At 56.7% G+C, this 26590-nt stretch overlaps 2 protein-coding genes across 4 annotated transcripts in view; one reads left to right on the top strand and one right to left on the bottom strand.

Annotated features, from left to right (window-relative positions):
• Positions 1 to 7797, top strand: part of CAMKK2 (calcium/calmodulin dependent protein kinase kinase 2) — a 28909-nt gene extending 21112 nt beyond the window's left edge. The window contains exons 12-16 of one of the 2 annotated variants that reach the window (XM_087828487.1): positions 155 to 228; positions 316 to 403; positions 1477 to 1605; positions 4615 to 4715; positions 7640 to 7797. In XM_087828487.1, the coding sequence (XP_087684613.1) occupies positions 155 to 228; positions 316 to 403; positions 1477 to 1605; positions 4615 to 4715; positions 7640 to 7712 (465 nt within the window). In that variant the 3' untranslated portion in view covers positions 7713 to 7797. The remainder of the gene's footprint in view (positions 1 to 154; positions 229 to 315; positions 404 to 1476; positions 1606 to 4614; positions 4716 to 7639) is intronic. The other variant, XM_087828486.1, reaches the window with a different exon arrangement.
• Positions 7798 to 12526: 4729 nt separating this feature from the next.
• Positions 12527 to 24883, bottom strand: P2RX4 (purinergic receptor P2X 4). 2 transcript variants are annotated; one of them, XM_087828662.1, is made up of 12 exons: positions 24727 to 24883; positions 21348 to 21495; positions 18675 to 18746; positions 18496 to 18568; positions 17949 to 18045; positions 16050 to 16130; positions 15808 to 15949; positions 15571 to 15707; positions 13701 to 13794; positions 13495 to 13560; positions 13164 to 13259; positions 12527 to 12747 (listed from the first exon to the last, which is right to left on the bottom strand). In XM_087828662.1, exons 1-12 carry the CDS (start codon positions 24858 to 24860, stop codon positions 12718 to 12720), a joined length of 1170 nt encoding a protein of 389 aa, XP_087684788.1. In that variant the 5' UTR covers positions 24861 to 24883; the 3' UTR covers positions 12527 to 12717. The 2 variants fall into 2 exon arrangements, 1 of the variants encoding a protein (XP_087684788.1); XR_015716244.1 differs by having other exon boundaries at positions 13164 to 13560.
• Positions 24884 to 26590: the final 1707 nt, after the last annotated feature.

The following is a 26590-nucleotide window of genomic DNA, read 5'->3' as shown; positions in this document are numbered from 1 at the left end:
GGGTGGGGAACATGGGAACTGCTCCCTCCCTAGATCAGGCCACCGGGCTGTTTGTGTCTCTGCTGTAACCCGTGTGGCGACACCAGCAGAGGGTGGCCTTCACAGCGCAGGTGTGCCAGCCGTTGACGCCGGCCGCTCTGACCTCTCTCCCCAGTGCCCGTTCATGGACGAGCGGATCATGTGTTTACACAGTAAGATCAAGAGCCAGGCCCTGGAGTTTCCAGACCAGTGAGTATCACCCGGCCGTCCCGAGTTGTCCCCGGAGTGGTCCTGCGTCTCTGTCTTTCAAACTTCCGACGCGTCTCTCACCCCCAGGCCCGACATAGCTGAGGACCTGAAGGACCTGATCACCAGAATGTTGGACAAGAACCCCGAGTCGAGGATCATGGTGCCGGAGATCAAGGTACCTGGGGCCGCCGCTGTCCTGTGGAGCGCGTGCGGCGGCTTGGCCTGCGTCCTCTGCTTGGAATTGTTTGGCTCAACCCCGCCTTGGCGAGGTCCCTCACCCCACATCCACAGCGTCATGCCCTCCTGGGCACCGCCGCCCTCCCATGCCCAGGGGCGACTGGGCTGCAGGGGGCCAGTGGGGGGCGGGAGGAAGACGTGGGGCTTGTGTCGATGTCACTGGCAGTGTGTGAGTGGGAACTGTTAGCACTCACGCCGATTGGCTTGGGCTGATGGCATCCACCCTCCTTGGACCAGACCGAGGCCTCTGTGTGCTCCACACCTTGGCTGCCAGAGACCCTGCCCATCCCTTTAAAAAGTGCAGTGAGTGTGGGAGGAAGTTAGTGAGCAGTTGGACCCCACTTCACCCTGGCCTGCGGAATTCCACCCTGTTTCAGAAAGCACTGTCGGGAGAGACCCCCATCTACCCCCAAGGCCCCAACCAGTGCCACGTGCACGCATCTGGCTCGTTAATAAATCGAGATTTGTTTCGGGAACCCCTAGGCCCCTAGCTAACTGGCGTTTGAAGAGGGGGAAGCCCAAAAAGTTACTGATTAAGGCTTGGGGGGGCAGGCTCCTGCCCGGGTCCTCTCCTTGTTGTGTCCTTCCAGCTGGTCTGTGGTCATTGTGCCTCCCCGAGCCTCTGTTTGCCCATCTGTAAAATGGGGAGGATGCCGCCTGCTCTGAGCTGAGCTTTGCAGGCATCAGGGAGGGTCGCTGAGGAGCGACGGGTGCTCCTCGGGCAAGCGCGCGAGGCAGATGCCAAATCCCAGTCACCTCTGCCAAGACCGGGGCCAGGTGGGGAATCTGGCACATCCCAGCCACGTAGCTCCCGCCCATTCTCTGTCTCTCGTCTTTTCCACGTTTCCTCCCATCCTGCTCACCCGCACCTTCTGCCTGGCTTCTCTGCGCTCCCGCATGTCCGACCCCAGGCCACTGCCTCTCCCCTCCCGCATCCCTTCCCCGGCTCCGCTGTCCCGCCTCTGGGAGCCGGTGGCGCCCCCCCCTCACCCCTCCTGTCATTCGTTGAAGCTGCACCCCTGGGTCACGAGGCACGGGGCGGAGCCGTTGCCGTCGGAGGACGAAAACTGCACGCTGGTCGAGGTGACCGAAGAGGAGGTCGAGAACTCGGTCAAACACATTCCCAGCCTGGCGACCGTGGTAAGGCGGGCGGGCCACTGACCGAGAGCAGGGACAGAGGGCCGCCCGAGGCGGGCGCCCAGGAGCCGGCGCTGGGCCCAACGCTCGGGGCAGCTGGCTGCCCCGGACCCGCAGCCACCGGCCTCCGGGCCTTGGACGAGCGTCAGGCCAGGTGCCCTGTATTTTCCGGCCTCAGCTCTGTCTGCAGCCAGGTCCTGTGTTATGGACGAGAGGGGCCGTGTCCATCCCCCCCCCCCGCGAGGATCCCACTGCCCCTTCCAGGATTCCTGCTTTCAGAGCGGGAGGAAGAGTGCCACCAAGGCGTGTGCCAGGGAAGGAACCTGAGCCGAGGCCCCTGAGTTAGGATTCCCGCCCGGTGGCGCTCCAGTCCCCAGAGCGAATGGCTTAGCCCATGCCATGCCTACCGCGTGCATAGGGCCAGGGCCAGGGGCTGCTGCTCCACACGCCCCAGAGACTTCTCCCAGACTCCAGAGGGTGGGAGTTTGGTCACCAGGCCCCTTTTAAGGCCTCACACTTGGGTTCTGACCCAGGAAGGATCCAGAATGTGGAGTCCTCACGCTTAACCCCGGGACACTGGGAGTCACTCACTTGCCAAGCTCCTGCCCATCAGGGCACCTGGCTCCAGAAGGGAGACCAGGGCCCTTAGGGGCCCAGAATCAGGCAGCAGTCCTGGGGCAGGATCCTGCTGGCCACCCACCATGGCCACCTCCAAGGCCCGGGCTGCCTTTGGCCAGCACCGGCCCCAGCAGACAGGGCCCTGGGCTCTGGGAGGGGCCCTGAGTGACCACCCCGTGGGAGCCCAAGAGCTGGCTTCTTCTCTCCCAGCTTTGCACCTCTCCCCCCTGCTTCCTCACACTTTTTCTCTCCTTCCAAACCCTGAGCCCCTGGGCCGGGCATCCATTCACACCTTCCTCCCCCCCACCTGGGGCCTCTGCATGACCTTTACTGTTAATAACTCACCCGCACCCACTCACTCTTTCTCATTCACCCGCTGCACCCACGTCCTGCGCCCATAGTGGGGCAGGCGGCTGGTGTCGGACCCCAGCGCCCACCATGGGTGATTCAGTTCCAGGCTCGGGATGTTCTTGGGAGAAGGCGTCCGCCCCTAGAGGTCTGAACTAGTTATTGATTCTTCCCGAAGCACCGAACCCTGAGTGGTTTCTCGGGCCTGTGCTGGGAGCTGGGGTACTGTGATGAATGAAACCGGGGTGCAGACGCTGGGCAAACAACCTGCAAGTACATGTACAATGTAGCTGAAGGGCTGCGAGATGTGCCCCTCGGGGATATGGCCCAGGTGCTGGGTTGCAGGCCACCTGGACGAAGCGGCTGCCCCCTGAGAGGCGTGGGAAGCACTTGCAGGGTTTGATTTGGGAACAGCATGATCAGATGGGCCGTGGAAAGATCCCACGTGGAGAATGGACTGCGAGGTCCAGGGAGGAAGTGGGGGCTACTGCAGCCCTCTGAGAGGGGGTGGCTGGAGCAGGGAAGTCCAGGCCCCCCTGGTACCCAGCGTGTGCCGGGCATGAGGTTACAGAGATGACCGAGGTATAGCTCCAGCCCTCATGAGGCTCCCAGTCTCCATAAGAAAGATGGGCCCGGGAAGAATCGCCTTCCTGGCCCATCACTGGCCAGAGCAGAGCGGAGGCTTCTCAAAGGAGGAGCTCCTTCCGCTGGGTCCCGAGGGCTGGGAAGGACGTGCTGGTTGGACACGGCCACCGGGGAGGGGCAGGGCAGGGTGATCTTGCCAGGGGGAGCGGGGCAGGGCTGTTCTAGGGGCTGCAGAGCTCGGGCCTTGGCAAAGGGAGGGTCCGTGGGTGCCTTGCTAAGGAACGTGGCCTTCATTCTCTAAGTCTGTGTTTTTCTTTTTAATTTTTTCATTTTTAAAAATATATCCATTTATATTGACTTCAGAGAGAGGAAGGGAGAGGGAGAGAGAGAAACAGCTGAGTCATTGATTGGCTGCCTCCTGCACGCCCCCTACTAGGGATCAAGCCCTGACCGGGAATCGAACCCTGACCCGCTGGTTCATGGGTCAATGCTCAACAGCCGAGCTGCGCCAGCTGGGCCTTTCTTCTTTTTTATTAAGATAGAATTCATGTAACAAACCTTTTAAAGCCAGCAATTCAGTGGCATTTGTTGTATTTACAATATTCTGCAACTATCACTGTGATAGGTCTGACACATTGTCACCCTAAAGGAAACTCTGAAGGGGGTGGGGGCCCGGGCCTTACGGGGTGTTGAGGCCATTTCTTTGAAAATCCCTTCCCCCCCGGGATACAGCAGCCAAAAGCATCACCAGAGGTGACTGGCCCACTCCCTTGCTCCCTGGCTGGCAGCGGAATAAGTTCCAAACTCCAATGGGAGACGGGAAATGGGGAGTGACTGCTAATGGGGGACAGAGGTGTTTTTTTTGAGTGATGGAAATGTTCTGAAGTTAGATAGTGGTGATACGAATTTATAAAAAGCATGGAATTGTACACTTTAAAATGGTGAGTTTTATGCTTGGGGATTATATTTCCATTAAATAAAAAAGCACCGCACCCTCCCCCCGTTGTACCTGGGAAGCAATAATTGGCTTTTTGTTGGTGTGGTCATAGCTGGTTCCACCAAGTAGAGGCCAGGCCTGGAAGACGAGGCAGGTCGGTGAGCCAGGAGGGCACGTCCGCGTTGGCTCAGGGGAGACAGATGGTACCAGGTATACTGGCAGCTGCCCTGGGGCACAGGGGCCCTGGGGGTCGGTTGGCCAAGACTAGATTATGCCCAGACTTGAAGGTCAGACCTAGGAGTTTGGACTTTAGCTTGTTGGCGACCAGGGAGCCGTGGGAGGTGTTGGGAGTGCCCCAGGCAGGGTTGGTGATGGCTTTGGCTGCTGTACCCTGGACGCCGCCCAGTGTCTCCCAAAGGCCACAAGCCCTGGGAGCCGGCGAGGGGCTGGGGGAGAAAGGACGAGGGGCGATGCTGCCTGGCGTCCCTGCTGCAGGCGGCTAAGCCTCCCCTTGTCCCCTTCAGATCCTGGTGAAGACCATGATTCGAAAACGCTCCTTCGGGAACCCGTTTGAGGGCAGCCGGCGGGAGGAGCGCTCGCTGTCGGCGCCCGGAAACCTGCTCAGGTGAGTGTCTGCCTTGCTGGGGGGGGGGGGCTGGGGGCGCCGCGTCCAGCCCACCCCGCCTGGGCCCCTCCCCGGAGCGGCTCGGACCAGATCCGGGCTCCCTGGGGGGTCGGAGCGGCTGCTGGCTGTGGTTCACCCCACCCTGGGCCCGGCCGCCTCCTGTGGCTCGTCCACCCTGATTTGACCTTTCTCAGGGGGCTCGCACTTTAACTGGGGAGCTCTTGACAATCAGAAAGCACTTCCGTGGCCCAGAAGCAGGCGTGCTTGATAGTGAGGTATTCGGCCCTGGGCTGGGTGAGCAAGCCTGTGTCACTCATGCGACCCTACTTGTCACGACGGAGCGGTGTCCTCATAGCCTGCCCGGCAACAGCTCTGTCAAGCTGCTGTTTGGGGCCTGAGAGTCTCGGGGTGGGGGATGGGCATCCCGTGGACCCCAGCTGTCCCTTCTCACTTCCGTTTTACCTCTCCTCTGGCAACTCCAGCAAAAAACCAACCAGGGAGTGGGAGCCCCTGTCTGAGCCCAAGGTAAAGCCTGCCTGCCTGCACAGTAGCCTCTGCCGGGGTCCAGGGGCGGGGCAGCCGCCGAGCACCGGCATCCCACCCGCGGGCCTCCCTTCCTGCTGTGCCCGGGCTCGCCTCGGGCCTCGGGCCTCTGGGCCCGGGCTGGGAAAGGAGGCACCCAGGGGCTTGGGCCCGATGGCGGGCCGTGCATGTGAGCTGGGGCTGCGGGTGCATGGCGCTCCACCCGGAATGCCTGTGAACTCACCCATGTCCCCCGACCCAGCCCGGCACCCACATATGCTCAGCACCCGTCAGTGGCATCGAAGCTCTTGTCACAGGGCCCTGGGCTGCCCCTGCTCCGGGCGGCATGGTCAGGGCAGAGATCGGGCATGCTGCGTCTGTGGCTCTCCAGCATCCGCCCTTTCCCCTCTGATGGGTTGAGACCCAGAAAGGAAGGCCCCTTCCCGCCCGCTGCAGAGGAGTGTGGGAGCCTTTTGCCTCTGGGAAGGGTCTGGACCCTTTCCCCCTGTTGACCATCAAACATAAACCCACGTCAGGGTTACCAGCACCTTCTAGGACAGGTGAGAATTTTTGTCCCTGTAAGACTGACGTGACCAGTGGCACCCCTTCTGCCACTCATCCCTCCAGTGCCTGTGGCAGGGCAGCAATCCCCATATTCTTTCCACTGGGCCTGACTCGCCACCTCTACCTCCGTTGGGAACTCCAGGCAGCCACTTCCGTGATTTAAATGCAGCTTTATTGACATATAATTCCCATACCGCACAGTTCAACAGAGTGTATAATTCAGTGGGTTTTGTCTTTTAATTTTTTTATTTATTGATTTTAGAGAGAGAAACATCGATGTGTAGCTCCACTTACTTATGCGTCATTGGTTGATTCCTGTATGTGCCCTGACCGGGGCTCGAACCTGCAACCTTGGCACATCAGAACGATGCTCCAACCACCTGAGCTGCCGACCCAGCCAGGGCCCAGTGGTTTTTAATATAGTCACAGAGTTGTGCAGCCACCCAGCTCTTGCCACCAGCCTCAGAAGGCTGCCTCAGCCCCTGCCGGCTGTTCCCAGAGGGCTGTGCAGCAGGCGACAGGGTGGCCCCTCCCATAGTGTGAGCCTCACGGGCGACAGAGGCCTTTTCTTCTCAACCTCAGCTTTAGGGTTTGCCTTCCGTCTGTGCGCAAGACTGTTGTTTTCATTTTTTTATTTTCAATGAGATCAAAATTGCAAGACATCAACAGATTGAAATTGGTCCAAAGGGCTTTACCGCCCTTTCATTCCTTCATCTGCAGTCCCAGCAACACCCGGGGGGGGCCTGCCCTTGCCCTCAGCCTACAGGAGGGATGCTTTGGTTGCCCAAATGGTCCAGCACTCTTGACCCGTAGGGCTTAGTCAGTTGTCGGAGGCCTTGGCCCCAGGTCCCACCAGCCATCTATAGCAGGACCGGTGGCTAGAGCAGAAACTGAGGGTCTGCTTGGGCATCGAGTGACAGCCTCTTCCTGGGAGAGTTGACCTCTCTTCTTTGGCAGAAACATAAAGCCACTGTGTGGTTTTTAAACAAAGAGAGTTTCTTCCCAGGAACGTACAGACATTGCGCTTTCCCTTCTCCTTGTGCAGAGGTAGTTTCCCTTCTGGCCAGCGGCACACAGTGGACACCAGTCCTGTGTGACAGGCCCAGGGGCTTCCCTTAGAAGGGACAGCTTTGCTTGATGGTGGCAGGGGTTTCGGGCCCCTCCTTCGGGATTTTCCCTTGCATCTCCATCGCTGCACCCATGTCCATCACCCGAGGGAGGTGCTTTGGGATGTGGTCTCTCCGGGACACAGGGACACTCCTCCTCCCACCAGCCTGGTCTGTTCTGGTCTGATCTCTCACGTTGCCAAGAACAGGGCCCTTCTCTTTGTCGGGGGTGTCCCTTGAGCCTGTGTGCTGGGGCAGTTCTGTTTTCTGTTGACAGCTGTTTCCTGAAGGCTGGCTGTGTGCCCGGCCAAGCCCAGGGGATCCTCACTGTCCCCAAGAAGTTCACCTGATGACAGAAGACAAGTGTCACGGTTCCTGCCCTGCAAGAGCTTATAGCCTAAAGGAAGGGGGGGGTTTTGAGATAACAAAAAACCGCAAAGTGGGGCGCACGCAGTACTGATCCGTGCCATAATTTTAGGTGTCACCCACGTGGGTTTGCATGCATTTTTATAGTTCCTCCCTGTTGTTGGCACTTTACGCTGTTTTTTCCATTTGCACGAGATACAAAGGTCTCCTTTGACAATTATACGTAAGCAAGAAAAAAGGGGTGGGGGAGAGAATCTAAAAGACAAAGTTAAGGCACTCACTGCAGGCGGTGCAGGAACCGGAGGTGCTGGCTCCGGGCTGTGCCAGCATCGCTCGCTCTTAACCTTGTTTTCTGTTTGGTGGCAGGAAGCACGGCAGCGACGACAGCCTCCGGGCGCCCGACCGGCCCCTCGAGGGGGAGGAGGAAGTGCTCCTGTGAGAGGCTGTCCGCGTGTGGAGAGTTGGGGGGCCCCGGGCCCCCGCCATCGAACGCGCATGCATCCTCTGCGGCCGGACGGCGCGACGGAGTAGCTGCTGGGCGCCGCGACCTCGCATGCTGGGCGTCCCCCCCGGGCTGCGCCCCGCGTTTCCATAGCAGCATGTCCTACGGAAACTGAGCACGTGTAGAGCCTTGCCCGTCATCTCTGGTGGTTGTTTTTTGTTTGTTTTTTAATTTTTTATTTTTTTCCTTTGTTGTTTTAAAGGGGACAAAAAAAAAACAAAACCCCCCACAAAACCCACAAAACACTCCATGACATCGACCTTGGCCGCTGGCTGGCTGAACAGGCTGGTGTGAGGACTTGCAGACCCAGAGCCGTGTGCGTTTTGGGACAGTTTGCTTTTTAAAACGTTTTTATGCCAAAAATCCTTCGTTGTGACCTCAGAACCGTGTCCGATACACCGAATGAACGTGCGTGGGGTTTGGAGATCGTGAAACGCCGGCGGGAAACTCTGGCGGCGTGGCCGGAGACCACCGAGGCAGGGCGTCGCTGTGTTTGGAAGGGGGCAGGCAGAGGGGATGTGACTTCTGCAAACCCCAAACCTAAAACCACACCACCTCCTGCAACCAGGCAGCAGGGCAGGGCCCTCGGTAGCTGCAGGGAGCTTCGGTGCAACTGATTTGCAAGAAGGACTTTTAACTTTTTTTTTTTTTTTTTTTTTACGGCTGGAGTCCTAGTCAGAAAAACAGAAAGGGCTTGATGTTTCATTGCTTCACAAGGGGGGACTTGCAACCCTAGCAGGGCATTTGGGGTCTCGGTGGGAGACGTTTCACTTGAAGGACTTGAATGCATTTCTTTGTGACGGCCACTGAAAGTGGATTTCTGAAAGAGGCCACTGAGCTCTCTCAGTGACTCTCTCGTTCAGTTACAAAAACATCAGGGAGAGATCCTACACTTCCATGTATATTACATGGCTTAAGAGTGAACTGACAAGCAAAAATTTTCAATTCTCCAACTAGACTGAACTCCAGGGTAGTTCAGAAACCATGTAGAGCTTCCAGGATCTAGTCCACGGCTTCGGAACGCGAGCCACTGAAACCCTCGCTTGTGCATTAGCGTCTTAGCCTGTGTGTAACCTGCGTGTTCTCGAGACTGCGGAGGTTCTGTTCTCTTAAATACTAGCCGGGTGTCGTAGTTAGTGAAAGCGTTTCCAGTTTCCGCAGGGCCAGTTAGGAAATACTTTCATTCGTAGCAGCAAAGCTCTGGTAGGATCCCCGGGACAACTCAAGATCTTCGGGGCCCCCTCTTCCGAGGAGGCTGTTGAAATCCAGGGTCCAAGGAAACTGGGGCTTGGCACAGGACCTTCCCTTTTGTAGCTGAGAGTCCACGAAAGAAAAGGCTAATCTTTTTGACTTCCCTTTAATGGGAAGTTCGGTGCAACTTCTTCCAGAGCCTCGTGTGGGTGAGGCTGAGGTTCAGAGGGTAGGAAAACGGGGAGGACTTTGCCCGGGGAGATTTCCAGCGCTTCGTGGAACCCAGCTTGGGGGAGGTAGGAACAGGGCTCAGAAGGATGTGCTTTCCTGTGGTTTCTGTGTCGTCAGCCTGGGTACGAGGACTTTTTGCAGAGCCAGAGAGCCAAGGGCGCGGGCCCCTCCCTGCCCCGGCGTTCTTTGGCTTCCGTAGACCTTGACTGTCAGCTCCTGACTGTCCTTCAGCCAGACTTTTCTTGCTCTCACGTAACAGAGGATACCCGCCTGATGGAGGGTCCTCGCCTGCTTTACTTTCTTTTTGTGACCTGCTGCCTCCTCTTGGCCTCCCTCCTGTGCTTGTTTAAATCTATGGGCCCCCCCTTCCGGCGGGTTCAGTCTGCGGGCCCCTGGGCTGGGCTCCAGCCTGGCGGGTGCTCGGCCCGGGCAGGGTGGGCAGTGCCCAGAGCTTCTGCAGAGCCCCCGTGTTTACACAGCCTCACCGGGCAACGCCGTGTTCCCGGGAGAAACCCCGTGGAAGGTGTCACGGCCGACTGCCGGCCATCAGGCAGCACCGGCTGTTCAGGCGGGTAGGTTGGGGGAGGCCCAGCTTCATAATTTCTTTTCTTTTTTTTTTTTTTTTTTTAACAAACACCAAAGAAAGCTGTGGAAAGAAACTGACTGCCACCCCCCCAAAAAGTCTAAGCCAAGAGGGCTGTGCCATTCAGTGTTAACTACCCCTCTCCTGGAGCACAGACATTGATTTTCCAGAAGCCCGCTGTGCCAGGAGAGGGGAGGGGCCCTTAGGGCAGCTCTTTCAGGTGAGCCAGGAGGACCCCCATCCTTTCCTGCCATGGCTGGCTCGCACGTGGGACCGATTCGGTGTAAGCAGCCTGTGACCCGCCTTTGGGGCCGCGAAGGAAGCACAACTACTCCCCCCGTCGTTTCCTCTGGCCTGTTCTAGGCCCCCATCTCTTCCGCTGGCTCACCGGCCTTATCTAGCCCCTCGTCGGCACAGGGGGCCCGAGAGGCTATGTGCCCACTGCTCTGGCCTTCCCGTGACTTAGGGCTCGGTCCCCAAAGCCTTCTCAGAACAGGGAGGCCAATACCTGTGTTCAGACCCCGGGTTCGACCCTCCGCTCTCACCCATCTTCCGTAGGCGAGCTTCACGTTGCCGGGGGAGGCGGTGGGGGTGGGAGGGGAGAACCATGACCTCCACTTGTTTCTAAGGTGCTAGGGGAGGTTTTCAAGGCCGCAGGTTCCCATCTTCTTCCAGCTCTGTGGGCCGAGTTTCGTGGGACTGCTGACTTCTCTATCCTGTGATTGACTTACCGCCCAGTGCTTCTGTTCTGTTCCTGATCCTTTGTACTATGCATTTTCCTTTTATCAGGTGTACAAAGTTAAATACTGTGTATTTATCACTTACAGAGACTTGGACTTGAGAAAAAAATAAGCCTTCGGTGTTTTTCCACGGATGTTTAAGCGTCTCTGTAAACTTGAAATAAACAGACAGCCAAAATGGTGCAAAGCGAGGCCTCCTTGGGATTTTTTCTGTTGGTCGTTAAGTCGGCGCTCTCTGGGACATCTGTCCTTACGTGTTTTCCTTCCTCAGGTCGGCGGTGAGGTCAGACGCCAAGTCAGGGCTCATGTACCTAGCATCACATTGTTCATCCCTAATTTAAGCGTGTCCCAGTGTCTTGCTCAGAGTGCGGTCCCCAGACCCTCCGCAGCACCCGGGAGCGGGTTAGGAATGCACATTCCCAGGCCTCGCTTAACTGGGATCCCCAGCTGGCTCATCTGTGCCCTGAAGTTTGAGAAGCTCAGCCCCAGCCCGCAGGTAGTTTTTCAATTCTTCTGGTGGAGACCAAACAGGTGAGCAGCAGCTACGGGAGTATTTGTTTCTTTGTTTTTCTTTAGTATGTCTTTATTTATTGATTTCAGAGAGAGGAAGGGAGGAGAGTGAGAGAGAAACGTCGGTGATGAGAGAGTCATGGATCGGCTGCCTCCTGCACGCCCCCCACTGGGGATCCAGCCCACAACCGGGGCCTGTGCCCTGACTGGGGATCAAACCGCGATCTCCTGGATCCTAGGCCGATGCTCCACTGCTGAGCCGCGCCCGGCCAAGCTACGGGAGCAGTTCTAATGAGACATCGAACACCCCTGTGGGTGGGCATGCTCCACCCCGAAAGAGGCAGCATGAACCAGAGCCTTTTCAAAGGGGTTCAGTAAACCATTTTTCCCCCCAAAGCAAGAAAAGCCCAGTTTGGTCATTTATCCAACAGGAGCAGAGCCCTTTTAAAATAAACTGTTCCTGCCCGGCTGGTGTGGCTCAGCGGTTGAGTGTTGACCCACAAACCAGGAGATCACAGTTCGATTCCCGGTCAGGGCACAGGCCCGGGTTGTGGGCTGGATCCCCAGTCCGGGGTGTGCAGGAGGCAGCCGATCAGTGACTCTCATCATTGATGTTTCCCTCCCTTCCTCCCTCTGAAATCAATAAAAAACAAAAAACCTGTTCCTTCAGCACTTGGAAATAAACGCACGGCGAAGGGGAGGGCCGGCTGCTTTCTCTAGGGGGGCCCTGAACACCTGATGCAGAATTAAGTCGGCGTGAAGGCTCAGCTGGAAATAGCTTAACGTTTCACACCGGGTGGCAACGGAGGTGGAGGTGGCGCTGCTTTTGGTTGGAGACGGATGGAAAGCAGATGGGGGGGGGGGGGGCGGGGAATAAACGACTGTTGTGAAGCCTAAAATTGTGTTCCCCAGAGTGTATGTGGTCCCGTCGTCACTTTAGGGAAAATGCAAGCATGGGTCAGGCGAGTCGTTCCCGCAGAAGAGAAATGTCATAAACTCTGCACGAACACAACCTAATGAAGATCGAAATTGTTGGGCCTTTAAGAGAAAGCTAAAGTAGGGGGGAAAAAATGCCTAAGCTCCAGCAGCAGGCTTTTTCAGGAGCCCTTTCTGAGCACAGTGAGCTGGGACAACAGATGGATTTACTAGGGAGGGAAGGAACATTCTAGCTTGTGCTAGGAAACCACGCAGACAGAGGTTAAGAAAATCATCTGCTTTAATGTTTGGTCCCTCGGTCATCTTTTCTAATACCTCTTCTCAAAAGAGAAACGCTAACTCCGCCTCGTGATTGAGCAAAGTGTGGTGGGGAAAGGGGACCGGCCGCCCGGGCATGCCGGACGCTCGGGGACCGAGCCCAGGTGTCCTTGCGCTCCTGGACCTGCCTTGCGGGGGCTGCAGAGGAGAGCTGGCCCTGGAGAAGGCCCCAGCCCTGCAGGCCACAGCTCACCCCAAGGACCCAAGTTGGAAGGAACAGCAGAAGTGGCCGAGCCAGGAACAGAGAGGTTTATGATGCACGTCCTGCAACACAGAGCACGGGGGCAGCTGGGCCACCCTGAAGCATGGTGGAGCGGAGACTGACTCAGAATCATGGACGTCCCCTGGGGCGCCCCGGCGGCCTTTTCTCCCTTCTCTTTGCTCCCCATTTGGCTTTGACGAGGGCCGTGGGGGGCCCAGGTGCGGGCAGGCATCACCGCTCCATCTCGTTGTCGATGATCCCCTGCAAAGAACGAGGCACTCGCAAATGCTACGCTTCGGATAAAGGTGCACCCGCCACACGGCCCGCACGCAAGCCTGGAGGATTTGGGGGGGCCACAGCCGGGTGCGTTTCCTGAGGACTTGGGACAGCCCTTGACTGCTGCACGCGCTCAGGTGAGTCCCAGTGCGGTGGCCGCGACGCACGGTTCCCAACCCCTTTTGCTGTGCAAGGCGACTTTCAAAAGTAGTGCGTGGACACCGATTTTGTCATAATATCCGTTATCGCAACTAACCTGCGATGTCGCTCATCAAAAGGCGGTTAGATTTTAAACAGCAAGGCCACGTAAAGCGAGGACTCGCGCGCGGGGTCTGGGGTGGAGCCGGTGACGGGGGTGGCGTGTGGCGGGCCAAGCGCGCGGGGCTCGGTCGGGGGCCTACCTGCTCGTAATCCTCCACGTACTTGTACTTCTTCTCCCGATAGTAGTATTTCTTTTTCATGCAGTAGAGGACAATGATGTCACACAGCACTGTGGTCTGAGGACGGGCCAGGATGCGTTAGTCCCTGTTTTTTTGTGCCTGGGATCTTTCAAGGGAAGGAGAGTCCCCTCCATCTCTCTGGACAAGGCCAGGCCCTGAGGGGCGGCGCAGTCCCCGGGAAGGGGAGGTGGAGGCAGGGGTGGGGGGAAGGGAAGGACCAGGCCTTTAGCCGAGGGGTCGCCTGCTGCGCTAACGTCCGCTGGGGGCGAGCAGAGAGGTCTGGGGCACTCACCACCCCCAGGAGCGCCAGGCCGGAGCCGATGTTTATCATGGTTGGAATGATGTCAAATTTTCCAGCCTGCAAATGAGGAGAGAAAAAACCCCAGAGCTGTGCTGGGGGTGGGTGAGGGCAGGTGGAGAGGGGACAGGACGCCCGGGCCCTGGCTGGCCCAGGAGGGGACTGGCGGGGCCTGAGCGAGGAGCTGGCGGCCGGGCTACCTTTCCAAACACGATGATGTCGAAGCGGATGCCGTAGGCCTTGATGAGCGTGCGGTGCTCGGCGCCGGCCAGGTCGATGTAGTACTTGGCGAACCTGGGGAAAGGAGGGCAGGTGAGAGGAAAGGCCCGGCGCGGTGGGAGACAGTGGCCGGATCTGCCCTCGGGGTCCTGGGCCAGGGGGGTTTCAGCGGAACCCCCGTCCCCCAATCCCCACCCCCATCCGCCAAAGATTCACTCCACCTGCCAAACAGGTAACACCTGAGCACCTCAGGGCCTCTCCCGGCACGGGTGGGCCACGCAGCGGGAGGGCTGGCATGTTGGCAAAGGGGGCCCCAGGGCTCCCCGCTCTGTTACCACCATCGCCTCCTGAGCCTTAAACCAGAACCTCTCGCTCTGAATGTCCTTCCTTCCTGGCAGCAGAGCCACCCGCCTCTCTCTCGGAGACGCTGGCCGCCAAGAGAGTGTCGCCAGCCAGCAGCAACCTCCAAGGCTGCGAAACTAGCCACGAAACTCCCAGCATCAGCACTGGGCTTTTTTTTTTTTTTTAAAGAACCACCGATGGATGAATGGATAAATATGGTACATCCACACAGTGCAGTGTTATTCGGCCATATAAAGAGATATAAGTACTAATAAATGCTACAACATGGATAAATCTCGAAAAACACACACACACACGAGGCTAAGTCAAAGAAACCAGACACAGGAGGCCACACGTTGTATGATCCATTCATATGAGAGTCCAGAACAGGCAAATCCATAGAGATAAAGTAGGTTAGAGGCTGCCAGGGGCTGGGGGAGGGGGGATAGAGGGGTGGTACCGGAAGGGTACAGGCGATGGAAATGGTTCTGAGATCATGAAAATGCTCAAAATTGACTATCGTGATAACTGCACAACTCAGTGATAATACTAAAAACAACGGAATGCTACACTTTGCATGGGTGATCTGTGGTATGTGAACTATGTCTCAGAACCTTTAGAAAAAAACACACAAGGGGAAATGATTGGGGGAGAGCCACTGAGACGCGATACCATTTGCTGCCCCGTTTATTACAGCAGATCCCCGGAACCTCAGCCCTCGGCCCATGACTTGTCTCCATGTCACGGTCCAGGCCTGGGACTCGGGCAGGGCCTGACGGTAGCAGGGTTCAGGGGGAAGGGTGTCCTTCTTGTGAGGGCCCCATCGGCTTTTCTCTGTTCTGGGGTCCCGACCCAGTGGTTTCTACAAGAACTGTGTGAGGGCAGAGATAGAGCAACGGGAATCTAACTCCTTTCGGAGGGAAAGATCCAAACATCTGCCCCTCCAGCCGTGAGCCAGGTGGTTCGAAAGGAGAGCAGATCCCACGTGCGCTCGATTCCCCGTGTCACCGCTAGAGGGAGACAAATGCAACACCACGGGCTTACTCAGGTGGCCCTCGTAGGGCCTACTTTTTTTTTTTTTTAATCGATTTCAGAGAGAGGAAGGGAGAGGGAGGGAGAGAGAAACGTCAATGATGAGAGTCACTGATCGGCTGCCTCCTGCACGCCCCCTGCTGGGGATCGAGCCCGCAACCCGGGCATGTGCCCTGACTGGGAATCAAATGGTGATCTCCTGGATCCTAGGTTGATACGCACCCACTGAACCACACCAGCCGGTCTCAACATGTTTCTTGAGGCAAGAAAGGGCAAGGAGGGGCTCTCTCGGGGGCCAGGATGCCACAGGCCCAAAGCCCTGCTGGGAGCATTCTTCCTGGCACACGGCTCCACCTGCCCTTGGTGGCTGTCTCAGTGCTGGTCTTTGGTGGGCGTGGATGCCCCCCCGCTGGGGAGGAATTCAGCTGCCATCACCCCCAAACACATGCCCACACATGAGCCCGAGCTCAGACCCACCTGAAGTTGTAGCCGGGAGACACATTGTGGTCCAGGTCGCGGGTGTCCAGGCGGCGGAAGGAGTACCGGGGCAGGCAGTGGGAGGCCGCTCTGTCCAGGTTGCAGTCCCATTTGATCTGGATGCCCATGATGCCGCCCTGCGGGTAGCGGGCAGGGACACGGCGAGCCTCCCTCAGGGCCCGTTCCGGAGCGGCGCGGGTCAGGGACTGGGACCGCGCAGCCGGGGCCCGCGCCTACCTCCACGGCCATGTCCTGGAAGCTGTGCCCCGCGTTCTCTACTATTTGGCCCAGACGGAAGATGGGGCAGAAGGGATCTGTTACAGCGTCATAAATGCACGACTTGAGGTAGGTCGTGGTGATGTTGGAAAGGATGTTTCTCCTGAAGTCGGGAGGAGGCAGAAAGGAGAGGCGGTGAAACACTCCCAGGAGAGCCGGAGGCCTCTCCGAGACCGGCGAGCCCACAGCCGCCCGCCACTTACTTGCTGAAGTTAAACTTGGGGTACCAGATGCTGTTCTTCACCAGCAGAGTGAAGTTTTCTGCAGCCTTCAAAAAAGCAGGTCTGAAAAGCGTGATAACGTGGTGTTAATTATAGCACATGTTACTGCTAACGTAAGTACAAACATATGTACACTCACATACGTAGGTGACTTTTTAAAAATACATCTTTATTGATTTCAGAGGAAGGGGGAGAGAGAGAGAAACATCAGTGATGAGAGAGAGTCATGGACCGGCTGCCTCCTGCCCGCCTCCTGCTGGGGACCAAGCCCGCAACCTGGGCCTGTGCTGACCAGGAATCGAACCACGATCTCCTGGATCCTAGGTCGATGCTCAACCTCTGAGCCATACCGGCCGGGCCCTATGTAACATTTTTAAAAAGCATACACACGTGTCTTACAATGTCATTTTGTCCCAAAAAGGGAGGGGGGCAGGTTTCTAGCATTTTCTGCTCTCCTCTAGGTCAAGGGAGGAGACTGTAGGCCAGGCCCTCAGGTTTCCTCCTCTCCTGGCCTCTTGCGCAAGGCGACGGGAACTGAAGAACCTGAGGAGCAGCCAAGCAGAGGCCCTGCGCCGTGGCCTCAGTGGGGTTCTCTCAGCTGTTCCCCTCGGGGCTCGCTGCCCGGGGAGATGCTCATTGGACCTGGTCAGTTCACCTACAGGCTGGGTCCTGACCCCTCAAACACGCACAGAGAGTGCTGTTCTCTGGCCTGCAGCCTCTTTGAAGTGCCATGTCCAGCTCCTGGCTGACAATACGAGTAGAATCTGTCCCCAAGGGGCCCCCACTTTGATGGGTTTCCACGGGAGAATCCGGCGCTGTGGGCTGAGCCCTCTGTGGGGGAGGCCTCCCCGATCCAGGGGGAATCTGAGAACATAGATAACAGTCTTCCCAACCCTGAGACAGGAGCAAGGCCAAGGCCGATGCTACGCAACGAGGAGAGCGGAGCCCGTCACCGCTGCCGACGACCTTGACCAACGCACCTCTCCCCGGGCTTCAAGCTCTCCCGTCCTTGTATCGGGGTTTCCCGAATTTTGCCATTCCCTGCACCATAGCCCTTCCCCACACCTGTGCGCCTCCTGCAGGGCTGTCAGGGCCGTCCACCCACCACCTCATCTAGTTCCAGGCCATCCTCCTCGCCGCCTAAGGAAACCTCGTGCCCAGCACGTAGTTACTATCTATCTTCTCCCCGCAGTTCTGGGGAATCAGCAATCTGTTTTCTGCCTCTGTGGATTTGCCTGTTCCGGATCTTTCCTAAGCATGGATGTTTCACGTGTGGTCTTTCGTGACTGGCTTCTTTCACTTAGCGTGATGTTTTCAAGGTTCTTCCTCGTAGCATGTCTCAGAAGGTCATTCCTTTTTAGGGCTGAATAATATTCCGCTGTGTGGATGGACCACAATCTATCTCTTCAGCTGTTGGGTTGTTTTCAACTATAGGACCAGCTCGCTTTTTTATTGACATTCATTTGGAAATGAAACTTTCAATCATGGCCATAAAAAAAAAAAAAGCATCATTTGCCACAACTTAGAGCTCACTGTTCCAATAAATAAAGTCACACGTTGTTCCTAAAAGTTGCTGTTAACACAGCCGGGGGGGCTTGTTCTTTGTGAGGACTGTTTCCGGTCAGTTATTTGCAACTGACAGAATCCTAACACGGAGATAAGTCAGCCACTGTCTTATCACGACAAACCCACGCCATGACCCACGTCGCCAGCGATGGCTGCTGCCCTGTGGTTGAGAACCGCCACCCCAGGGAAGCCTGGCTCCACGCAGACACCCAGAGCACAAAACCACAGCGCAGATGTGTCACCCACCCCCTGCCGCCCTCCCGCAGGCCCGAGGACCAGAGTTCAGGGCGCCCCCTTCCCTTGGCCGGGACCCACCTTGGCACCTGTGCATCATCTTCCACTGGGCACCAGGCTGCCACCTCGCATGTCTTCGTGGTCCCGTTGAAGGGCACGCACCTTCCTGTTGTGACTCCTACAGGGGCGAGGGGGACCCACGTCTGCAGGGGGCCCTGTTTCCTACTTCCACAAAGTAGAGAGTGGAGGCCCCACCGCGGGACCCTATGCCATCAGTCCTCGGCTATTCTAGTTCTGGGATTTAGACGGCGCCCCAAAGTTGGAACTGGAGGGACATGGTTGCCTGAGTCCCGGCCATGTCTCTGCTCTGCCAAGGGCAGGGCTGGAGTGAAGCCAAGCTACAGGTTTCTGGGGCGCCGATGACGGAGGTGGCGGCCGAGAGGGTCCCGGGACCTCAATCTGGACACGGGGCTCCCCTGGGGTCATGTGAAGGTATTGGGGGCTGGGGGGGATTTCTTTATCCTTATCCTGGGATTTCTCTATCAGAGGAGCCCCACAGGGGAGGCCATGTGGTCCGAGGCCGCCCCCCCAGATTGTCCACTGAGGGGTTGCAGTCACACGTTCATACCACTGCTGTGGGTGTCCGTAGAGCCAGCAGGACAGTCGCTATCTGACCGACACAGATTGGTCTCGTCTGGAATCTGAAATGAGAACAAGTGACAGCAGGTTCCACGTGGCCAGCCGCGCACAGCGGGTCAGGGTTGGGGGGCCCGGCGTGAGGCCCGAGGCTCCTTCCAAGCCGCCTACCTCGGGGCAGAAGCCTTGGGTCTGGTTCACGGTGGCAATCATGTTGGTCATGATGAAGAGGGAGTTCTCCTCCTGCAGGGGGCGGGAGAGGGAGAGAGCCCTGCCCGGTTACCCCCAAACGGCCTCTGCCAGCCGGAGGACCTCCGAGGGACAAACGCAAACGCCAAACGAATGCTTAAAGGTCCCGAATTTGGCTGGTTTTCTTTCCTAACCGGAATTAAAACAAATAAATAAAACGTGCCAGAGATGGCTCAGTCGGGGTCAGCCATCGACACTTCTGCCTTTGAGAAGGTTCTGTCATCTCCTTGTCACTGTGAAGGTGCCCGATGATGAATGGATTAGAGTTTCTCAGAAATTCGAGAGCAGTTTGTTGGGGATGAGACGGGAGAATTGCTAATAATGACCTCCTAGTATACGGAGTAAAAGACACAGACCCCAAAGGTTCCGGTTGGGCCTCCCCTCACTGGGTCCTGCCCTTGTAAAATGAAATGCTGGCCGGGCCGGCGCGGCTGAGGCTGAGCGTCGACCTAGGATCCAGGAGATCGGGGTTCGCTTCCCGGTCGGGGCACATGCCCGGGTTGCAGGCTCCATCCCCAGTGGGGGGCATGCAGGGGGCAGCCGATCAATGACTCTCATCATTGATGCTTCTATTTCCCTCTCCCTTCCTTTCTCTGAAATTAATAAAGATATATAAAAAAATAAAATGCCAGCATCTCACACTCCTGAGAAAGGCAGGGTCAGCGCTGGGAGTCACCTGGCGGATCAGAGTAACTAAAGTACCAAGGGGTCCGTAGGCATCTCCACCCCCAGGTCTGACAAGGTGATGGCAGCTCTGGGAATAGCCGGCACCTTCCAGAGAAAGGCCTAGACCAGACCACGTTGGGACCTAAGGAAATGGCCACAGCAGGCGGCAGCAGGTGGTGGCAGGGAGCCCGGGCCTGTCCCAGGTGCGCCGAATGCAAACACACTCGGTGTTGACCGAGGGCCGCCCCTCCCTACACCTCTCCCGAGTTGGATGTGAGCAATTCAACGTGGTTTACTTTCCCATCCCTATTTCTTATCGAAGTGTAGAGAAATTTCAGTCCGGAGACGAGCCAAGCAGGTACGATGCCAGCAGAGGCCGCGGGATCCGCAGCAGCCCAGGGGAGCCTTGTGGCCTCACCCAGCCCCCAGCCCCCAGCTCCCGGATCTGAGACGGAGGCCAAGAGCCTGCACGGTCCTTTCCGCCGAGGGGCAGGGGCAGGAGCAGGGGCCGTGTCCTTCCCTGGTTCCAGTAAACAGACTGAGTGACATCCCCAGAGCCTGCCAGGAAGAGGCCGTGACTTGATGGGAAGCAGAGGTCTCACTGTTGAGACAGGTGGGTGCCAACAGGCCCAGCTACCCCCAGCCGCTGTGAATCCCGCCTCATTTGACCTCTGTGGCTCTCCAGCTGTCTCCTCTCCAGGCGCCCACAGGACCCTCCTGGAGAAGGCAGGGGGACATGAACACCCTCGAAGAAAGAGAGTTTCTGAAGCCCTTGCAGAGCCCGGAGCCAGGAGTTGACAGCTTATCTGCATTTAGCCGCCCGGCTCACCCTGGCCCAGATGCCATCTGGAGGGACCGGCGCGGTTTGCCCGTGTGGAGCCCGGCCATGAGCAGGGCTAACGAGAGTCAATATTTAACTTGAAGCTTTGTGGGTTCACGGAGCAGAGACCAGGATGCTGTGCCAAACACTTTCTTCCTTCACCTTTAATCCCCCTGGAATCCAAGGAAGGAAGGCCTGTTTCTTCCTCTTGCTTGGCTTTTGGTCTCTAGTTGCTGTTAAAGTTTGTTTGTTTGTTTGGTTGGTTGGTTTTTTAACCCTTACCCGAGGATATTTTTTCCACTGCTCTTCAGAGAGAGTGGAAGAGAGAGAGAGAGAGAGAGAGAAACATTGATGTGAGAGAGACACATTGATCGGTTGCCTCCTACACGGGGATCAAGCCTGCAACCGAGGTACATGCCCTTGGCTGGAATCAAACCCAGAACGCTTCAGTCTGAGGGCTGACACTCTAACCACTGAGAAAAACCATCTAGGACGCTGTTAAAGGGGTTTTTTTGGTGTTTTTTTTAAAAATATGTCTTTATTGATTTCAGAGAAAGGAAGGGAGAGGGAGAGAGAGAGAAACATCAGTGATGAGAGAGAGGCTGCCTCCTGCACGTCCCCTACTGGGGACCGAGCCCGCAACCCGGGCCTGTGCCCTGACGGGAAATCCAACCGAGGTCTCCTGGATCACAGGTCGACGCTCAACCCCTGAGCCACGCCGGCCGGGCAAAGTGTTTAATGCTGTCTGAAAAGGTTCACCTTGTGGGTTTACAGCCATAAAGCAAATATAAAATGTGGAAAGGTGATACTCCTACCTAAAATTTTCCCAGGATTTAAGGCATTTGCCTTTTCCTCTTGAGACATTCTGAGATGCCCACATGGAGAGTCTCCTGTGTCTGAGCCACCGTCTTTTAGAGCCGAAGAAACAGAGCTGATTGCTTACTACCTCTTAGATCGTCGGCCGAAAGGAGATCTGTGTGCACTGATTTCTTGGGCACGGCAGATGTTAGAGCTCTGGCCATGCCAATCATGAATCAAGTGGGCAAGAGCAGCAAAGAGCAAGGCGCTGCCTGGAGGCTCCAGCATTAGAGTCGGAATGAGCCGCGTACCTGAGCTGGGATCACGTAATCGGCCACATCCCAGATCCGGAATCCAAACTGAGAAGTGTTGGTGACGGTCACGCCCTTGGCTTTTGTCGTAACCGAGCTAACCACAGAGTCCACTTCCTGGTAACCCCTCTCCCACACGAACACCCACCTGGAAAATGAAACGGGCCTCGTGAATTGCCGTTAGGGTTTGGTGAATCGGCGGCGATGCCAGGCAGCCTCTGCTAGTCAGAAGCTGGAGGTACCACGTTTACTAACTATGGGGCCCTGCAAAAGCTCTTAACTTTGTGAGGGGGTGGTGATGGGGCGGCTCCATTTCTACTTCTGCAAAATAGGCACAACAGCACCTAAATGACAGCGTGGTTTGTAGGAAATTGACGAGATGATGCAAGGAAAGCTCTCAGCGCAGCCATCAGCACGGAGGAAATGCTCAGTTAACACTGTCTCTCTTATTAGATATTTGAGCACTTTCAATGCACTGTGACCTGCAGAGTCAACAAGAGATCATAAAATTATGGTAATAATAGTTACCATTTGGGTGTTTTTTAGGTGCTAGGCACTGATCCAAGCGCCTTCTCTGTATTAACTAATTTAATCCTGACCGCTGTGTAAGGCAAGTATCATTATCTCCATTTCACGGAGAAGGAAACTGAGACACAGAGAGGTTAAGTCACTTGCCCAAAGTCACACAGCTAGTGAGTGGCATAATCAGGATCTGACCTGAAGCCTTCTGCCTCCGAAGCCTCTTCTCTGGCCCTCAGTGCTATACTCCTAGGAAAGATACACCTTTCAAATAGCTTTTTATGGCGATTTTTTTTTTCTTCTCCAAGAATTCAAGTCACATGTATGCGCCTTTCCTCTGAAGTGGGGACATTCCTATCAGTCTGAATAATTTAAAATGGAAGTACATCAGCACATAGTGGTTAGGACACCGGAAAACGGACCGAAGTCAGCGGATCTCCGGTTCAAGTCTCAGCTCTACCACTCACTAGCCACAACTGTGGCCAAGTTGCTTAACTTCTCTGTACCTGAGTTTTTCCCATCTATAAGATAAATCGCGAAAGAGACACGAGGTTTCATAACATCATTATGTGATTTAACTGTTTCCTCATCATGTGACTGATAACAGAATTGGGTAACTGACAAATGCGTGTTCAGTCTCTTTCTGAGGAAGCATTGCTACGGGTCAACTAGGGAAAGACCACAAAAAATTTACCAAGATGAACTAGATCAAGAAGCTGAGATGAGTCTTTTTTTCAAGCCCTTAAATTCAGATACTGAGTCAGTTTTGGTCATGGCAAGATAGATAAAAGCAAAACATTTATTGCTTGAAAAAGATCCTCATGATCAAAACAGAGACCACTTCATAGGAATCCTAGAGAGCTGTGCTGCCCAAAAGAAATATATCACGAGCCACATATGTAATTTAAAATTTTCTAGTAGCCATGTTAAAAAATAAAAAGAGATAAAATTAATTTTAATGAAAACCAAGATATTTTAACATGTTATCAATATAAAATGTAGTATTAGTGTGATATTTTACTGGGGTCTTTTCTGGACTATGTCTTTGAAATGAAGTGCGTGTTTTATAGCGCTAGCCCATCTCAGTTTGGAGTAGAAACATTTCAAGGGCTCCAGGGCCACATGTGACTGGTGCCTGCCATATGGCACAGTGCAGGCAGATGCAGTATTGCCCCCTTATCTTTCCACTGGGGATGCTGCCAGGGGGATGCCTGAAACTACGGGTAGTTTGCGAACCCTATTTATACTGAGGCTTTCCCTGTACATACACACCTGTGATAAGGTTTAACTGTGGAAAAGGGAACTGCGGATAAGGGGGACTATACTATCTGCAGTTGGGAACTTCACAGATCCCCTAAGGTAGATGTAAAGGGACCTTCCCAGGAGCGTCAAAAGCAAACAGGAAAAAGCTGCGTGAGAGCTCGATTCCAAATGCTGCAGACCCAACCCAGCGCCGTGAGGTCAGCTAACCAGCTAGTACCGGGCCTCTAAATGTAAGGGTGCATCGCAGTGACTGGGGAGAGGGGCGGGGGGGGGGGAGTTCATGGGTGGGCTGGGTGGTTCTGGGGTGGAGTCCGTCCCTGGAAAGCTTTTTATTGAATTCTCTCAGTACCTATGGCTGCAGGGCTGAGAGATGTTAGAGGCAGGGCCTGTCTGATCATGTGAATTCCCCGGGCAGTGTAAACCGATTCCAAGCCCCACCCCAGGTTACTTTAAACAGTTCTCAGGGTGAGTCTTCCCTGGGCAGGGGGATTTGGGAAACACTAGGATCCTAGTTCCCAGACTTGGCGTCACATCAGAATCACCTGGGGAGCTGGTCTTACTGCAGCAGTGAAATCAGAAGGTCCGGCAGCCAGCAATCAGTGTGTGTGTCTTTAAAGATTCCCAAATGGTTGTGTGTGTAGTTTGGGGACCGCTGCCTTAGGTGTGTGTTTGTTTTCTAATCTCCACCCAAGGGTATTTTTTCCATTGCTTTTCAGAGAGAGTCGGGGTGCGGAGGGGAGAGAAACATCCATGTGTCTGGGTGGCTGCCTCCCACTTGGGGCCTAGAGCACCTGCCCGTGGCCGAAATCGAACCCGGGGCCCTTCATTCCTCCCGCCGAGGCTCTAACCACCGAGCCAGGCCAGCTAGGTGTGCGTGAGGCCTTTTGAGGAAAGAAATGACAAAGCAGATGGCATGTCAGCAGCAGCCGCCGCGACCCGCCCGGCGGGAAGGCTACTTTCTGCCGCCTCCCTCCAGTGTCGCTGGATTGTAAGCGGTGCCGGCGGCGGCGATCACGGGCCTGGTGAGCAGGGTGTGCCCGGGCTTCTCTGAGCAAATGGCAGCGCGGGGAGTGTGGGGGAGCTAAGGCAGGGGGTGCCTGTGCCCACCGCCCCAAAAGGCGAAGGCAGCGAACCCGAAATGCTTGGGGGGGGGGGTGACCGCCCCTGTCTCGGACACCACACGGGGCTGAAGGACAGGAGGCCCCAGGGGAACCCCGGGCAGTCCCAGGCCTCGGCCTCGGCCAGCTGGTCACCAGAATGGGAAGTGAAGGTCCAGGGCGCAGAGGCTGAGACACAGTGACCCCCCCACAGTGACACCGGGAGCCCGTCGCAGCGGCAGGAAGCAGGAAAGGCGGGGACGGCCTGGCCAGGCTCTGCCCCTCGGATCAACCGCGAGCAGCCTCCCGCCCCGGCCCCGGCCCCGGCCCCGGCCCGGGAGGGGGTGGCACCGGCCTCGGGGCTGCGCCTGCACCCCGCCGGGAGCGCGCCCCGCGGCTCGCCCGATGGCTAGGCCGGGCCGCGCAGGGGGCACCCCCTGGCCGTCGGGTCCCCCAATCCCCCCCGCCGGGCCCCACCGGGAGGGCGCCCCGGGGCTCACCCGATGACGTAGGCCAGGATGAGCAGCTGCACCGCGCGGTTCATGAGCCCCACTTTCCGGCTGCGGATGAGCACGATGCGCGGCGTGTCGTACTCGAACAGGAAGGCGGCCAGCACGGCGCAGCAGCCCGCCATGGCCGCGCTGGGCTCCCGCAGTGGCCCCGCCGCCCGGCTCCCGGCGCCGCGCCCGCCGCTGACCCTCCCGACCCGCGGCCTGGCCCGGAGCCCCGCCCCCGCCGGGCCCCGCCCCTCCAGGAGCCCCGCCCCCGCCGGGCCCCGCCCCTCCGGGAAGCCCCGCCCCCAGAGGAGTCACGTCTCCAGCGGAGCCACGCCCCTCCAGGAGCCCGCCCCGATCCTCAGCCCCGCCCCTCCGGGAAGCCCCGCCCCCAGAGGAGTTACGTCTCCAGCGGAGCCACGCCCCTCCAGGAGCCCCGCCCCCCTGGGCCCTTCCCGACGGAGCCCCGCCCACCGGGAGCCCCGCCCCTCCCGGAGCCCCGCCCCGCAGCGCTGCCCTGAGTTCGGTTCCAGCGGCCCTCGGCCCGCGGCGCGGACACCCACCCGTTAGGGCGGAGGCTGACAGGCGCCCGGGGAGGCTGGGGACGGGGGTGGGGGGCGGGGGACCCCTCAGGAGGCTGGGCAGGTGCACCCGCAGCTCCACCGCTGGAGCGTAGTTTCGCACGACCGTCCCTGCCCTTCTGTGTGTTCCTGGGCACGTTGTATGTTTGGTCTCGATGGTTCAGCAAGAACCGATAAGCGCCCTGCACAGGCCCTGCACACGCCCTGCACACGCCGGCGCCGGGCCCAGGCCAGCCGGAGCCCCGCCCTCCGGAGCGCAGGCCCTGGCCGGTAGGGGACCGAGCAGGCGCTGGGACACGCACGGCCTGGAGCTACTGTAACGGAGCCTCAACTGCGATTGAAAATTTAAAAAAAAAATTTTTTTAAATAGAAAAGCAGAACACATTTTTAAAAATCTGCAGAAAACAGACAGCATCTGCCTGTAGAGATGAAACTGAAAATGCTTTGGTTATGGTGCTAGGTTCCAAGAGATGAAAAATACACTGTCACCGGTAGTGTGGGCGTCAAAACTTATGTTCGTAAGAATGCAGCAGATTAGGCAGCCGGGTGGCCGAGTGGTTCAGCACTGACCTAGGACCCATGAGATCCAGGTTCGATTCCGGTCAGGGCACAGGCCCTGGTTGTGGGTTCAACCCTCAGCTGGGGGGGGGGGGTGCAGGAGGCAGCGGGTCCATGACTCTCTCCTCATTGATGTTTCTCTCTCCCTCTCCCTTCCTCTCTCTGAAATCAATAAAGACATATTATATATATATATATAAGTGAAGAAATCATCTTTAACTTGTCTCTTGGAAATACTCAGAAAGTAGGTTCAAGCAGTGCACAGAGCTTGGGATTGAGTGAAATGACGTCATCACAGTCCACCCAGGTTTCAAGTACAGAAGTTGAAGAGGTCGTAAGTCTTTGTCATGGTCATGTGGTATCTGAGAGGAAAGAAAATGTAATGCTTGGCCCGAAGCATCACTATCAACAGTGTCCGGTTCTAGCAGAGCCGCCAAAAAAATATCTTAGCTCCCCCCCCGCCCCCCGAAGAGCTGAAAGTGAACCTCTAGCCGGTGTGCAGATGTTCCGTGGAGCAACCACAGGAATCATTCCTAGGGAATTAATGATCCTGTAGTACAAAAATAAAACTTTAAAACTGGATTAGTCAAGTGTAATAAAATTGAAATAATCTTTAGACTTGTAGAAGATGTTCAGGTTTATTCTTGTACCTTGGCAGTCCTCTTGGGCTTTGGTTATGGATTTTAACACTCACCAAATGTGCCCTTGGCGCTCTTTTACGCTTCTCTTAT

Source organism: Miniopterus natalensis, chromosome 20, assembly GCF_054644295.1.
Source record: "Miniopterus natalensis isolate mMinNat1 chromosome 20, mMinNat1.hap1, whole genome shotgun sequence".
Classification (NCBI taxonomy): domain Eukaryota; kingdom Metazoa; phylum Chordata; class Mammalia; order Chiroptera; family Miniopteridae; genus Miniopterus; species Miniopterus natalensis.
Note: the sequence above shows the minus strand (reverse complement) of the source record. Positions and strands in the feature narration are given on the sequence as shown.

Bases quoted from the DNA above. Each gene is read 5' to 3' on its own strand.
- P2RX4 (XM_087828662.1), bottom strand. From the start codon at position 24,860: ATGGCGGGCTGCTGCGCCGTGCTGGCCGCCTTCCTGTTCGAGTACGAC. The intron at 15,708-15,807 runs GTAGGCGCGGGC...CGCTACCCGCAG, and splicing joins TCCAGGACATGGCCGTGGAG to GGCGGCATCATGGGCATCCA. The intron at 13,795-15,570 runs GTGGGTCTGAGC...TCCTTTCCCCAG, and splicing joins TCTCCCGGCTACAACTTCAG to GTTCGCCAAGTACTACATCG.